Source organism: Acomys minous, assembly GCF_964271855.1.
Source record: "Acomys minous genome assembly, chromosome: 14".
Lineage (NCBI taxonomy): Eukaryota > Metazoa > Chordata > Mammalia > Rodentia > Muridae > Acomys > Acomys minous.
Window position 1 is genome coordinate 60905478 of NC_140496.1, and position 15892 is coordinate 60921369.

The 15892-nt window shown below is 49.0% G+C and overlaps 1 protein-coding gene across 4 annotated transcripts in view; it reads left to right on the forward strand.

Annotated features, from left to right (window-relative positions):
* SYT6 (synaptotagmin 6) overlaps window positions 1-12169 on the forward strand; it is a 61969-nt gene extending 49800 nt beyond the window's left edge. Inside the window, exons 5-8 of one of the 4 annotated variants that reach the window (XR_014774602.1) lie at window positions 2019-2190; window positions 3229-3379; window positions 6948-7015; window positions 9142-12169. Coding sequence is in view for 2 of the 4 variants with exons in the window: in XM_084757369.1 (XP_084613495.1) it covers window positions 2019-2190; window positions 3229-3379; window positions 9142-9213 (395 nt within the window). In the remaining 2 variants the exon portion in view is untranslated. The remainder of the gene's footprint in view (window positions 1-2018; window positions 2191-3228; window positions 3380-6947; window positions 7016-9141) is intronic. The other 3 variants (XR_014774603.1, XM_084757369.1, XM_084757370.1) reach the window with 3 other exon arrangements.
* The last annotated feature ends 3723 nt before the right edge of the window (window positions 12170-15892 follow it).

Genomic DNA, 15892 nt, shown 5'->3' on the forward strand with positions numbered 1-15892 from the left:
ACCCTGGGGAGCAGCCTGCTCTGATTTCTGATTAGCCTCTCAGATGCTGGCGAAAGTTTGATTCCTGCAAAAAGAACTCAGCCTACCGAATGTTATTAGCCAGATATTCCTTATAGGAATGGACGGAGTTGGGGGAAGAAGGCTCATGAGACAAGTGGCTATGCCTGTATTTTCCTTACATGGAAATGTGTCCTGAATGGGGTGTCCGGAACCAGGAACAGAAGAGGAGCAAGGTGGTACAAACCTAGAGACACTTTCCAAAGCATTGTGTAGCTGGAAATACTGGACTATTAAAGATGGGTCTTGGGGCGACACTTTTTTGCTTCTGGTGACCTGAACAATGCCCTAGGGCATAGCCATAGGGAAAGGAGCCCACGAAAAGCAGACTGCTGTGGCATACAAACTCCCAACACTCCTTCCTTTTTACCAAATGCTCCCCTGAGTGGGGAGCCCTGAAAGAGACGGGGGGTTGATTAAATTCCTCATGGTCTCCCCCGGTTCCTCCATAAACCCAAGTGTCCCCGTGGCTAAGGTGCAGCTGCCACCATCACACTGGTTAGTCAGCAGCTCACTTGGATGTCTGTGCAAATGCTTTCAAAGCTTGGAGCCCGGCTGGGCTCATCTCTCAGGCGTGTCGTTTCTCTAGTTTTTAACTCCATGTGTAGCCTTCATCTGCCCTTTTCCCCAACATGATGCCAAATGGTAGGAGGCCTAGCAGGTGCTCAGGGGTCCAGGGGCCACGGCCACATACCTCAGAACTCCAGAGCCAGGAGAGGGGCTACTTAGGCTCATGCTTCCTGGCAAGTTCCCACGAGCCCTGGCTTCTGGACAGGAAGATGTCTGCGCACATCAAGGCCTCAAAGCTATTATTGCCTGTGAGTTGTCCTCTTCCTTGAGCTGTGCGGCATAAATACTGATTATGGTGGTGACTGAGACACCTGGGCTATGAGATATAATAGGTATCCCTTCATCTGGATGAGTAGAAAATTCCAGGGTAGAAAGATGACCACGAAATACCCATTCACAAAGCTAAAGAGGAGAGAAGATTAAGAGGTACATGGAAGTTTGAAAAAAAAAGGAGGAGAAGAAGAAGAAGACATCTCTTTGCAGCATGGAGAGACTCCAAGATCCCACTGAGAAACAAAATGTCAACAGGCTGCCCTGAGTCTCGGGGAGGAGGGGGCTGCCTCCCTCCCTCTCCTGGCCACAGTCCCTCCTTGCTGCACTGCTCAGAAGTGGCCAGGAAATGGCTTCCTGGGGAAGTAGCAGAGCAAGGGCATTCTCATGCTTCTTGATTCCAAATGGAAATGAGATCCCTTGGACAGTGGGACCCAAAATCATGTCTTTGAGTGGGGAAGACAGGAGCAGCATTGGGACTGACGTCATTGCTTCTTCCTAACACGTGGCTGTTCCCTGGGCATCACCACATCCTATTTTTTAACCCCCTTTATCCTTTGGTTTAAAAAGCTGGCAAAACTCCAGAGGGAATGGTTCTATATAGGTGAAAGAAACAGGGCTTTTCGTTAGCTTCAGTGCTCTTTTGAGCTCTCCAGCCAAAGAGAGTGCAGCCGAGATTTAGGGCTGGGAACTATATAACCAATTGACAAGTGTCTGGTCTAAATCGAGGCTAGTTTTCCTATTAGTGACACACCATTAGGCACTCTCCCACGAATACACAGGTAGCTAAAGACTGAGTTCATTAAGTGTGGAGCGTCCTCAGAGACAGGTGTGCTACATAAATGCAAGGTGACTTAATTATCTTAACCCACTGATCCCGTCCGATGAGCAGCAGCAAGCCCAGGGATCCAGGCCCTCTGTGGCAAATGCTGCTTAAGGACATCTGTCTAATGATGGCTCACACCTGGCATCTCAGCACTTGGAATGGCTGAAGCAGGTGGATGGCTCTGAGTTTGAGGCTGGCCTGGGTCACAGAGTAGCACCTGTGTCAAAAAAACAACCAAACAAACAACAATCAGTTTGACATACTATCTTCTTGCCCTGCCCTCTCATTGACACAGATCCCTATGTCAAAGTATCCCTGCTGTGTGATGGGCGGAGACTGAAGAAGAAGAAAACGACCATAAAAAAGAACACCCTCAACCCCGTCTACAACGAGGCCATCATCTTTGACATCCCCCCAGAGAACATGGATCAAGTGAGCCTGCTCATCTCCGTCATGGACTACGATCGGTAGGGGCCCGCCCTCTCCTCCAGTACAGCTTAGGCACCCTCGACCTGCCACTCCCGGGCCCATTAGCTTCCACTTAAGAAAGACGCAGGAATCGGAAAGCGTACAGATGCCCCCATACTGAACCCTACAGCTTCTCTTTCCAGCCTGGTCCCATCAGGGGGAACTCTACCTGTCAGCTCCCCGCTGAATTCATTCCCAACTGCTCCTCCTCTTCTGCTTGCCACCAAGTCCCACCTTCTGCCCTTTCCAATGCCTCACTAGCATCTCCTCTCCTGCAGGACAGCTTCCAAGTCCCCATCACTCTCTGCCCTAAGTCAGCCTCCAGACTCAGGACACATCCTGCCTGGATGCTTTCCTCCCGGTCTTGCCCTTCTGAAGAATACCCCTGGCTCCCATTACACAGACTTCCCATAATCTGGATCCCAAATGACCACCCAGCTAAATCCTGTCTTTCCCCGCCTCTTTTTTCATTCTTCCTTCCTAATGCTGGCTCAGAAACGCGTCAGCTAATCCATCTCCCATGACTCTTCTCCCAGGATCATTTTAGCTGAAGGACAGAAATCACACAATAAAGCCTAGAGGTGTTTAGCTCAACTTCTCTGGCATAGTAGGTGCTTGACTAACATACTTGAGAGATGATTTATGTCCTTTGCTGAGTGAATAAATCATAGCCTTGACAATAGCGGCATGGAGAAATGATGCTCAGAGCAGGTTGGTTTATTTCCAAGTGCTGGGCTCTCCGGAGAGTTTGTAGCATGCCTCCCAAGTCAAATAAGGAAGAGACAGACTCCTAATGCCCAGCCAGGCCTCCTGACACTGTTTCCTGAAATTTCAAATATGTCTGTAGCCTTTGCTCACTTTGCTGACTTTAAGTTAGGATGTCGGGCAAAGCCTCGGGGCCACTAGCAGGCTAACACCCCCAATAAACACTGGTTTTCAGAGCTCAGGGTTCTGAGTTAGATACACTAGACAGAGTCCCACTCCCTTTCTGGGAGCATTTTGAATGAGCAATGCTATGACCTTTGCTTCTCTCTCAGAGTTGGCCACAATGAGATCATAGGCGTCTGTAGAGTGGGCATCAATGCCGAAGGCCTCGGCAGGGACCACTGGAATGAGATGCTGGCATACCCACGGAAGCCCATCGCACACTGGCACTCCTTGGTGGAGGTAAAGAAATCCTTCAAAGAGGTGGGTGAGGTCGCCTGGCCATTGGCATGTGTGCTGCATGGTGACGTGGGCTGGAGAATGGCAGGTGGCTGCTTGTGAATCCTCGGCCTTTTTATGGGAAGGGGGCATGGGGGCATCTAGTGTATAGCAGGCAGATGAGGGAGGAGATGGAGGCTGCCTGGCAGAAAGGTCTCTTGATTGTGAGCCTTTCAAAAGTAGCAGTGATATGGCAAGGGACGTTGTGCGGCTGGCAGCCTCCTCGGCTAGCATGCAGCGAAGCCTTGAGTTCAATCCCCCGGCACTGCCTAAAGTTAGATGTGGGGGCACACACCTGAACCCCTAGTGCCTGGCAGAAGGATTCAAAGCTGAAAGTCATCATCGGCTTCATAGCAGGGCGGAGGCCAATGTGGGCTAGACAGGACCTTGTCTCAAAAAATATCCAAGTCTAAAAGCAGCAGAGAGTTCTTAATGGAAGTGAGAACTCGGAGGAAGTCTTCCCAGCAGTCCATTGGGCTGGGCCTGAAAAGCTTTCACAACAAAGCCCCTGGGCCAATTTAGTCCTATAGGAGTTAGCCCCGAGGGGGTGAGATCAGAGCTGGGAAGAAATTCCACCCCAGTCAGAACAGTAAGTTCTCTGAGGCTCCAGACAGCCACCACTTGGCAGGATTTACTTCTTAGGTGAGATAGCCAAAGAACGCAGTCCTCCCCGCTCGGCTGCATGCGGTGTCTTACCATCCCTGGGAGAGAGAGAGAAGAGAGAGAGAGAGAGAGAGAGAGAGAGAGAGAGAGAGAGAGAGAGAGAGAGTATGGTGTCAAGCTGTCACACCTTCTGAGTGAATTTAGCTGGAGGCCTGAGCTCTAACAAAGCTGGGGCTCCAGGCTCCCAATCTCCTCTCTGAATGGCAGCTTTGAGGAATATTCATCGTCCATCCCATTCGCACCAAACCCTACAAATGAAGATCCGATGATCTGTCAACTTGGTGGTCCCCAGGCCTGCCTTTCCTTAAGCGTGTTGGGATGTTAGGGTGGTCAGTCAAGCTTTCAGCTTCATTTTCTGTACCTCATACTCAATCCACTCTGGAAATCTGGGAGATGATGCCTTCATCTTAGTAGGCACTCACTAAGTGTGCAAACTGTACAAAATAGAAAACTCCAGACAGAAAACTAAAGATTTCTCTCTTCTGCCACACGGCCTTTAAAAGCATCATCCCCCTGTCTCCGCTCTGATTAGAAAAGGCACGGCACACCTGAGAATCTGCAGACCCCCCCTTCCCTTCTCAGGGCGGGTACAGCAATTCGACCATGGCTTGAGGTGTCATCCCAAAGAAGGAATAAAAGCTAAGGAGATTAATTTAAGCATATTGAAATCTGTTGGAGACAGTGGCTTCCAGGGGGCCAGACTAGTTTACCTCCCCAGGCCCTGAGGCAGTATCAAAGATCTAGGAAAAGGCCACAGATCCTGTCAACTCAGGCCTTTCCATCTGTTCTTGTGACCGTGGCTGCAGTGATTTTACCGCAGCGATATGGCACTTCAGGGAGTGAGACCAGTCTCTCAGAGTTCCTTCAACCCTTGTGGAGCCTTGTCCTCTCAGCCGGAAGGCGCTCTTCATGGTGTGGGTGAGGTCCCTACTCTAGTCACAAGTGGGCACTCCTGGGCAGTGCCAAGCCAACGTGAAGCCACTCTGACACCTCGCTCGAATTCAGCCTAGGGACAGAATGTAATGCCTTAACCCTGCTCCTGTCATAACACTGTGGAGACACTTAAGAATATAGTAAATATATTAACCAGCTTCAGATGGCCCTGGTGTGGACTGTGAGCTAAGAGGCCTTCGGCAGGCTGCGACAGTTCAGGCATTCGCTGCCCTCCTCTGCTGATAAGTGAGAGGGCAACACTCCCACCTCAGCTTTTCTGATAAATAATGACCCTCAGTGACAAAAGAGCCCAGGAGCCTCCGTGTGGAGCCACGGCTGCTTCTGTAATCCTACCTCTGCTGTAGTGAATGGGTCACCATTGCCAGGCCACTCTGCCTGCCTCTCTGGCAGAGAAAGAAACCACCGTGGCAGTGGCTGGAGGGATGCACCCCAGAAGTGGCGGGCTTTGGCCCGGGAAGCATGGTGAATACTGTCTAACTAAGCCAAACAACTGATTCCGAGGGCCTTCTTTTTTGGGAAACTCCAACTGGCTGGTCCCGATGACAAAGGCAAGAAAGATAAAGTGGAGTGAAGCCCTAGAAAATGAATATTTGATGAGACGGTAAAGGGAAAGTAACTGTATATGGAAAACGAAAAAGAGATTAAATTGATTCATATCCTTTGGGTTTACTTTTTTTTCCTCCCTTGACCTGGCAGCTCAGAGAGCACCCCCCGCCCCGCCCGCACCCCCTCTCTCCTCAGTCTCTGCCCAGCGGATTGCTCCTCTCTGTGAGGAGAGGCTGCAGGTGGTGTTTGTCTTAGCAACTTAGCGGTTTCGGCAGTATGCACTGGTATGGTTTTCACTGCCCCGCTTAACACCCACAGTTTAAGTATCTTTTTATAAAAATGTGTCTACGGCCTCGCCTGGCCAGTACGAACTGGTCACTGTGTCCCTGGGGTTCTTTTCCCCTGTGACCTCCTACCTTGCCTTCTTTGGGTTCTGTTTAGCTTGAAACTCAGATTTTATATTTGTGCAACCCATAAAGAAGTCGTCCGTCCCAGCTTTTGGGATGATCAATGGCCTAATCTCTACAAAGCCGTCCATGTTTGTCTCACACCTCTCTTAGCAGAGTTTCAAGCGCTGTGATCATTTCTCTTTTATTAATGAGAACAGAGAGCACCATGCGCGCTCCGCTGTTTGGGGTTTAAAATGAAGGTTGAGGGAAACAAATTAACTGGAAAGGTATTTTTCCCTGCTGGGAGCTCTCATGAATAAAAATCCATTAAGCCATAGCAACTGCCCTTCCCTCCCAGTGCTACCGTGTCACTGTGCCCCCCCCCACACACACACACAGAGCCGATTTGGCCAGTGACCTTATTCAAGGTGCCTCATTAACAAAGGGCTGTGTTCAGATCACCTGACACAGATTTTGAGATCTCCGTTGGAACATTACCCATTTCAGTTTAGCAAAAGAACCTGAGTGGGACACAGCTGCCTCAGAACAATAAGCTCCCTATGTGCTGGGGACAGGTTTTCTGCCATTCCAGAGCCACCTTGATAAGCCGGCTGGAATCATTTACATTGTCCATGAACCCCATCTCTTCCCTTTGTTCTTGATCTTCATAGGAAATAACCAGGCTTAGGATGGGAGCCAGTGTTCCCTCTTCATTTGTCCCGGATAAATAAATAAATAAATAAAAAGGTGCTTCACCTAGTCATTTCATGTTTCCTGTTCTGACCTGGCCTGTGGGTCAGATTGTTGTAAGTGGCATGCTTACCCAGGAGAGAAGCCTGTAATTACTGTAACTGAGGGCAGTGAGGGAGAAATTGGAAGTTTTGCTGAGTGAAAGCACCAGGAGTCATCTTATTTGTCACCTTCTGGCTAAGAGACACTGGCGTCAGAAGTCACAGGGGGCTCAAGAACCAGGCATTTATGTATCTAAAATATTTCACCAGGGAACCCCTCGGGTGTGATTTCACTCACGTGGATGCTGCAAGCGGAGAGACAGCCGCAGGAGTTAGGAGTAAGTACCTGCTATGGGCCTGAGAAGGTTAGGGTTCTTATTATACTTCTTCGTGTCTCTTTCCTCCTGTAGTGGGTGGTCCCAAGCCAGCACAGCAGCACATAGTGGCAGGATGGTCCCACGCCAGCAGAGCGGCACACAGTGGCAGGGTATTCACACGCCAGCACAGCGGCACACAGTGGCAGGGTGGTCCCACGCCAACACAGTGGCACACAGTGGCAGGGTGGTGCCACGCCAGCACAGAGGCACACAGTGGCAGCATGGTCCCACACCTAGCACAGCGAACGGCATACAGTGGCAGGGTGGTCCCATGCCAGCACAGAGGCACACAGTTGCAGCGTGGTCCCACGCCAGCACAGTGGCACACACAGTGGCAGCGTGGTCCCACACATAGCACAGTGGCACACAGTGGCAGTGTGATCCCACGCCAGTACAGCAGCACACAGTGGCAGCATGGTCCCACGCAGCACAGAGGCACACAATGGCAGGGTTCCACGCCAGCACAGCGGCACACAGTGGCAGGGTGGTGCCACGCCAGCACAGTGGCATACAGTGGCAGGGTGGTGCCACGCCAGCACAGTGGCATACAGTGGCAACGAGGTCCCATGCCAGCACAGCGAATGGTACACAGTGGCAGGGTGGTCCCATGCCAGCACAGCGGCACACAGTGGCAGGGTGGATTAGAAAGGAGCTGGGAGTGAGGAGACCCGAATGAGTCCTGGTTCTGCCCCGAACTGCCTGTGCCTTGACTTCTCTGTCTCTGTTTCTTACTTGTAAGAAGAGGTTTAGACTGGGTGATGTCCCGAATTCACCTCTGGTTCTGACACACAGAGACAGTTCAGGCCAGGCGCATGCCATGGCTGTCACCCACAAGTTAGTTGTAGAAACCTTCAGTGTGTGCCTGCACAGGGAGTACTAAGGAGAAAAAAGCCCCTGTGGACCCCCCATTGACCCTGAAGTCTTCCCAGTTACTGCATAGGTCAAATGGTCTACTTCTCATGTAGCTCAGATGTGTCTGGAAATTACTGAGAAAGGGGACGTTTGCCCTTGGGCTCTCCTCCACAGCCGTCGGGATGCCTGCGCCCACAGCTCCGTCTCTCTCCACAAGAGAGAACCCTATAGCTCATGAGAAGCAGAAAGGGGCTGCGTTTGTGGTTCAGAAGGCCATCTTGACCATTTAGGGGCTCTTGCGTCCCCCCACCTCTGTTTGCTGACCTGCCTGCAGGCCATGAAAGAGTACTGGCTCTCCCCAGCCCCCCGTCCACCGCACCAAAGAGTGAGTGAGCAGTGGACACTGCCTCACTTTGAAATTAGAGCACTCCCAGAGAGGTCAGGAATAGTCCCAGGGTCAGATCTCTGCCCAGAAAGCAGCATAGTTACGCCTGGCCTTTTCATTTGAAGAAACGTCAAATGGATGCAGGCACAGGTCCATCCATCCTCTGCCAGCTCCTTCACTCCATTACGCCTCATTACATCATCCACTTCAGCAGGGCTTGGAGGGGCACTGGGAGGAGGTGGGGAAGGAGAAAGGTATTGGAGGAGTGTAGAGGGAATGGCCTCCTTTTGTCCCCCCTCCCCCCCCCCCCCCCGTTCACAAGCTGGTGAAAATGCTCATAGGATGCCTTAAGACTGAAGAAGAGAGCCCCAACAAAAGCAGCATCAAGGCTGTTTTTTTTTTCTCCTGTGCTAACAGCTCCCAGACAAATTACTAATAATTCATGATCGTAGGTTCTTGGCAGTAAGGGCAGACACAGTGCCTCTCTTTGCTGCTAACATAATCTGATTTTCAGTGTGTGAAAAATGGCCAAAGCACTCAGAAATGGTCCAGTCATAACTCACTAAAGCTCAAGCATGCGTGCGTATGCGCGCGCACACGCGTACACACACACACTTTTGTATACATATTGTAAAGGAAGGTAAGATCAGGTCTGCAGGAGATCTTTTCCGAAATCCAAGTATCCCAAACAAGACGCTCTGAGCTTGTAGTCTTATGTTTTTGCATGGCTGATGGCAAAAGTTGGGAAAGCTTACTGAGGCTGGGAGAGGTGGGCACAACGCATGGGCCAGTTAATCTGAGATGTCAATTCTGCTGGCAATAAATGACCAGGCTTTTCTCCTCCCCACAGTGGCAGGGCCGAGCTGCCAGCTTCGACAGCGAGAGCTCATGCCCTTCTCCGAAACCACCTCCGACACCATGAGCCGCGTGGCCCAGCCAATGGGACTCTGCAACGTTATTTTCGCACTTGTTTCAGTCGGTGTTTGTGCAGTCACAGTGATGGTAGCCGCAGCAGCCACTGCCTGCCAGCCCATGGTCTTAACTGCTCTTGTGCAGGGCAAGGCCGAGACACTTGTCATGTGTGATCAGATCTGTCCTAGTCTTCTCTGTCTCCCAAGGTGATGTTTTTGTGGTTTTTTTCTGCTTTGTTTGGGTCTGCTGCCGAGAGAGAGAAAGAAAAAACGCGATGATTAGAGATGCAAATCAAAGAGTGGAGGGCCCAGAAGTTGGTTCTGGGAACTACGGTGTAAAATAGCAGTCTTTTAGGGGAAAGACAGACTGGAGCTCCGGAATTTTGTGCCTCCACTCAATGCTCACCCCCTTGGAGAGGGCAGCGGTAGGATGGAGCCATGGCTGTGTTTTCAGCATCCTGCGAGAATGGAACCTATCCATCTCGGCGCCTCTCTGAGGCAAGTGATTCCTCGTGAACGCTCTCCACTGCTGGGACACAAGCCAAGATGTGGTCTGCTTGTCCCATGTTGAAACCACGAGACCTCTGCAGTGTTTGTGACTTTGTCGGGGGGGGGGGGGCGGAGGGGAACCACGCTTCCCTCTTTGTTGACTTTCCCCAACTGGAAACATTGTGATTCCTCGTGGGAACTTAGTCACTTTCCTTAGGAACGATCTCGCCGAAACTAACCATGCCATATGCTTTCCGACACGCTACAGTTAATGATCACATTTGTTTGAAAACAGGATTTTGTTCTCAAAAATAACCTTCATTGTAAAGAAAGGAGGCACATATGTTCCAGAATGATTTCTGTGTTATACATAGCTTTATAACGCCACAAAGTACCAAGCAGCTGTTTAAAATGCCTAAATAGAGCAAAGAAAAATCTAGGCAACACGTTGTCCTTTTCTGAATGGGGCATTTTGAAATCCAGACCACATTTTTGAGCCTGCCTGTCCATGAAGAGTCTTCTCTTAGTTGAAACCCAGTCATCCTGAGACTAGTCCAGCCCCCCACAGACTCTGGGACAAGAACTCACTTTAAACTTCAGTTTTATAAATGAATAAGTATTCTGTGTCGTTTGTTTCAGTCGTAGTGACAGAATCTTTGCTTGTCTGTTTATTTTTTTTCCATTAGATCTCTACCTTAGGCCAAATTCAGTTTAGAAAACAAATATGAATGGCTGTATTTATAATAGCACATTTCTATAAAGTGACCAGTAGCCTTCCTGCCAGGCCCTGTAAGTAGGTTGGTCGGCTCAGTGTAACGTCTGGGCAGCTCTCTAAGCACAGGAAAGGGAATTTCTTCTGCAAGTTGTGGACACAAATTACTGAGTTTTCATTGGTGTAGGACTTGCATGAAGCAAGTCAGCTTGGAAAAATCCCTTCTTTCAACAGCAGAAGGTCAAGGACACAAAAGCTGTCCTCATACCTCTTTGTCTTACTCTTTACACAGGCCCCACTCTGTAGGCGTAGCTACTTAATAAAGTAACGCCCCATTTCAAGTCAGGCCACCAAAGTTGCTCTGGTGACCTAACTTTAGGTAGTGTCTGCTGGGCAGAAGAATGACCAAACTGGACATGAGCCAACGGGATATTGTGGCAAGAGAAATGCAGACGAATCTAGACTCCACTGAGTAACGAGCCTTGGGCTAGGAGAGCTGGTATATAAAGATGTGTTTTCTCCCCCAAACATCTTAAAATTGGTAAGTCTTTCTAGCCAGGCAGTCTCCGGCTTGGAAGTTCTCTCTCTCCCCCTCTCCCGCCCCTCTGTCTTCTCTCTCTTTGGTTTTTCAAGACAAGGTTTCTCTGTGTAGCCTTGGCTGTCCTGGACTCCCTTTGTAGACCAGGCTGGCCTCAAACTCACAGCCTGCCTTTGCCTCCCAAGTGCTAGGATTAAAGACATGCGCCACCACGCCTGGCCCTTAGAAGTACTCTTGAGAAGGAGAAGAAAAAAAAACCACAAGGTCATGATAAGAGTCTCAGTGAGCAAGTAACTTCACTGTGTTTCTTGACCCGAGATGGACCCCACTTAGGTGACTGTCACAGCCACACAGCAATGCCACTAGGAAGGGGACAGTTGAGTTTTCTGGGTCATAAGGAGCATGCATATAAGTTAGTGTGAGTGTCCTATCCTCTCAGAAGTGGATTCCAAATGCATGCCCAGCTGCCATCCCTAAACCTTTGGGCAGGTGGGATGATCCGTTCTAAGATTTTAGAGAGGAGGGTGTGGCCTGCACAAATCACAGGATAGCAACTAGCAACTGCCTGTCCGAGAGACCTTTCTTTGTCCCAGCTGCTTTCTTCCATATGTGAACATCCGAAGTGCTTCAGGAAACCATGTGCTGCTTACGGTCAGCCCTCTCACCACCTGAGTCAACTACTTGAGCTCCATCAGCCTTAGTATACACATTAGGCATGGAAGCCCGCTCCAGAAAAGCTTTAAGCTCCTGGGTTCCCTTGCCCAAATCCCCACCCGTGGTGGCCAGACCAGTCCGCCCCATCTTGAAGCAGAAATGATACAAACAGGCTTCTCCTTTTGTTAGTCAGGATTCTTCCCTGTCACACGTGAGAAGTAGCAGAAACTCAGAATAAACGGAAAGTCAAAGTCGACTTTCTTGTTGGCTCCCCCTCCTGCTGCCCCCCTCCCCCCGTAGAAGAAACCCCTTGCGGGTGGTGAGCTGTGCTGAAGCTGTGGTAACCAGGGCCATTTGCACACGGAGGTCTGCTAAAGACACCCACTTCTCCTCTCCTCAATTTAGCAGTGTTTCTTGGCTGAGGGATGCCCCCTTCCCCCTTTGCACTTACCCAGGATGTTAATTAATTGTATCATCATTTTAAAAAATTACGTTGTTAATTACTGCTTTGTGTCTTCCCACCCCTGTCACAGCCTGGAGTTTTTATTCAATTAAATCTCTTGTCTCTTGCCCATTTCTCTTGTCATTTTGTGTTGCTGGGATTCAGCGGGAAGTGCGCGCGCGCGCGCGCGCGCGCGCGCGCGCGCACACACACACACACACACACACACACACAGGTCACAACATAGCTTGTGTTTTTCCTCTTTGCTTCCCACAGATAGCCATTTCCCTAGTTAGAGACAGGCAGAGGGGCTGTTGGGTTTTCACTCTGCTCTGGGGACACATGGGCTCTACAACAGGCTGGTCTTGCCCGCCTTCTGTCAGGCTACAGCCCACAGAGCATCTGGGACATGGGGCCTGGCTTTCCCCTCATCCACTCAGCATCACAGGCAGCCTCTCCAGTTGCTGAAGCCTCTGGGAGGAAATGGGTCTCACTCCTAGCCGGAAAGCACAATGTTTTCACCCACCAGGAGAGAAATACTGCTGACTCTCATAGATGTACAACTTGGTAAAGCCTGAAGAAAATAGTATCGCGGACTCAAGATCTTTTTTTAAAAAAGGTATTCGATCTCAACAGAACGTCCTCTCTGCTCGCCTCCAGCTCCTAATTAATTTAGAAGGTGGCCTGTAGAGAGGCAAACAGAGGGTACATCCATTTCTGCACAACTGCATCTAAATTACTGGCACTCTACAGGGAGCCAAGCTGCTGAGAGAAGTGCTCTGATGCCTAAGCAGGCCACTGTGCCTTCTAGCGTCTCCCCATCGGATCAAGCAAGCAGAAGCCACAGAGATGCTGGATCTAACTAGAGCTTTACAAACTAGCAGGATCAGTTATTCATCAGTACAGGTTGGGTTGCGCTGCGCTAACAACCTTCAGCTCTTAGAGGCTGAAAGCGGTAAAGGCGTAACTCTCATTCGTGCTCTGTGCCCATCACATCAGCAAGGGGGCCCTCCCTGCTCCATGTATTTCACCAGAGCCACACGATGACAAAGCAACCAACATATACCCACGGGAAAAGGACACTAGTATCATATTGGCCTATGCGTTCTAGCAAAATGGCGTGAGTCACTTTGCTTCACACCCCACTGCTAGAATTACCCATATGACCTCACCGAACGCACAAAGTTCTAAGAGTTCAAGATAGAAGACAGGAAATATTTACTGAGTAGCCCTAGGGAAGACCACATCGAACATAACTGGCCCATGGCGGGTGGTATCCGCTGAATGGTTAATTCCCAGAAAATAAAGGAGCCAAGTGCAAACAGCAGATGGGGAAACCAGGCTGCCTGTGTAAGATGTGGTCACAGAGCAGGTGAGCCACAGGGCTGACAGCTGAGCTGAGCTGGAAGCCAGACAGAGCGAAAAGGATTCCTAATGTATGTCTTATATACCTGAGATCTAGCTGATCTGTGTCTCCGGGAACAGCAGAACAAAGGAAAACAGAGTCCAGTTCGGGCTAAACAGTTGCTGGAGTGGATTCTGGCAGACAGCTGCAGTTCCAGATGCAGCCTGGCAGAGAGGTCGGGCGTGAGACGGTAATTACTGAAAGCTTGCGCACCCAGAATGAGAAGTGAAGCCAGAAGGCTGACACTGCTAAGTGGGTGCCAGTGGGCAGGGAGGGCCTCAGAGAGAGGTCTTCAGGGACCATCAGCACTCAGAGATCAAGGGGAAAGAAAAGCGACACAACAGGGAGAGACGCCTAAGACGCACCAGTCAGTGGCAATGCTGATGAACAAAAATGGACCAATCAAGGATTCTAGAAGGTGGCTCTCCACAAGCTTGGCCAAGTTGCTTATACATAGCCCTGTTCACAAAAGTCCATTTTACTCATGTTTGCAAGTCTTTTTTTTTTCCCTCTTCTCCCCTCTGTTCTGCCCTTGCCTTTTAAAAGCTGTGGTAAAGTACACATAACAAAATCCATGCCATTTGGATAGTAGTTGGTACAGAGTTTAGTTCCACTGCCCACACTGGTCTGCAGCCATTGTCACTGCCGTCTTTCTGTCCACAGAACCTGTTTCATCCTGCAAAACCAAAGCTTAGTACCTCGCACTTACCACCCCGGTGCCAAGCAACCACTGCTCTAACTTTCTGTCTTTCTAGGTTTGACAGGTTCCACACATGAGTGTACTTGTAGAGTTTTGCCATCTTGTGGCTGGCTTGTTTCACTTAGCGCGTCATTATGTTGCTGTGTGTGTTAGAACTTGCTTCCTTTGTAAGGCTAATATTTCACGATGTGTGTAGGCATGACACTTTGCTTATACATTCGTCGTCTGTCAATAGGGACATGGTTTCTTCTGCTTCTAGGCTGTGTGAATAGCACTTCTCTCAACACTAGTGACAAAAAATTTTGTCTCCTACTTTCAGTTCTTATTTATCTATACATAAAAGTAGAATTAATTGCAGTATTATAAAAATTTATCTCTTTTTTTTTTTCTTTCTTTTTGAACCACTATCCTTATTTCCATAGCAATAGCTCCATTTAACAGCCTCATCCAGGGTACTTAAGATGTTTGATTTTTTCCTCAACCTGGCCAGGGTGGTTTTGTTGTTGTTGTTGTTTATGGTGGCCATGCTGTTAGGTATGTAGTATCTTAGTATGCTAATTACTTACTTACTTAATTAATTAACTGAGACAATGTCTCATTTAATCCAAGCTAGTCTAGAACTTGCTATGGGGTCAAAAATGGCCTCATATTTCTCTTGCCTCCATTGTGGGTGCTAAATTTACAGGCATTCACCACAATGCCTTGTTTTCTATGGTCCTGGCAATCAAACTGGGGGCTTTGTGTGTGCTAGGCTAGCACCCTACCAACTGAGCCACAGCCTTATAATGATTTTGATTTGCATTTTCTAGTACTTAGTACACTGAGCATCAATGTGCTAATTGGCCATTTAGCATCTTTGGAAAAACATCTATTCAAATTCTCTGCCCATTTTCAATTGGCTTGTTTGTTGTTGAGCTGTGTGGGTTCTCTACATATTCTGGATGCTGATGCTCTGTCGGGTCTATGTTTTGCAAAATTATCCCCCACTCTGGGTGTTGCTTTTGTGTGTATGGTGGGTGGAACTCGCACCTGCGGCATCCAGAGGCCAGAAGAGGGTACCAGATTTCTCAGAGCTGAGCCACAGGCGTTTCAGGGGGGCACCTGACTTGTCAGGTTAGTGTCATTAGCCCCTGAACCATCATCGCTCAAGGCCCTGCTAGTTACTGCTACTGACAATGTCCTTTAATGTCCAAAAAGCTTTAACTTTGATGAAGTCTAAGTCTAGTTTGACTGTTTGGCTCTTCTGTTGCTTGTGCCTTTGATATCTAAGAAATCGTTGCCAGGTCCAATGTTCCTGGTGTTTTCCCTCTAAGTATTTTTTTTTTTACATGTAGGTCTTGACCCATTTTGAGTTATGTTTTGTGTATACTATGAAGTAGGAATCCACCACTCCATGCGAATACCTACTTTCCCCAACAGCTTTTGTTGAAAAGACTGACCCTCTTACGCTGAAGTATCTTGGTTGAAAAATCATTTGACCACATATGCAGCAGCTTATTTCAGAGCCCTCCGAGCATCTTCCCGCATATCTGTCCTTATGCCAGTACCATGCTATTTTTTTATTATTGTAGCTTTCTATTAAGTTTTGAAATCAGAAAGTATTATCCCTCCAGTTTCATTTTTAAAAAACTATTTTGAGGGCTGGGGCTATAGATGCATGGCAGAGCACTTGTATAGCTCTGGGCTTGATCCTTGGTACCACAAATACATGCATACGTACATATATTGGGTGAGTTTTTCCATTTCTTTA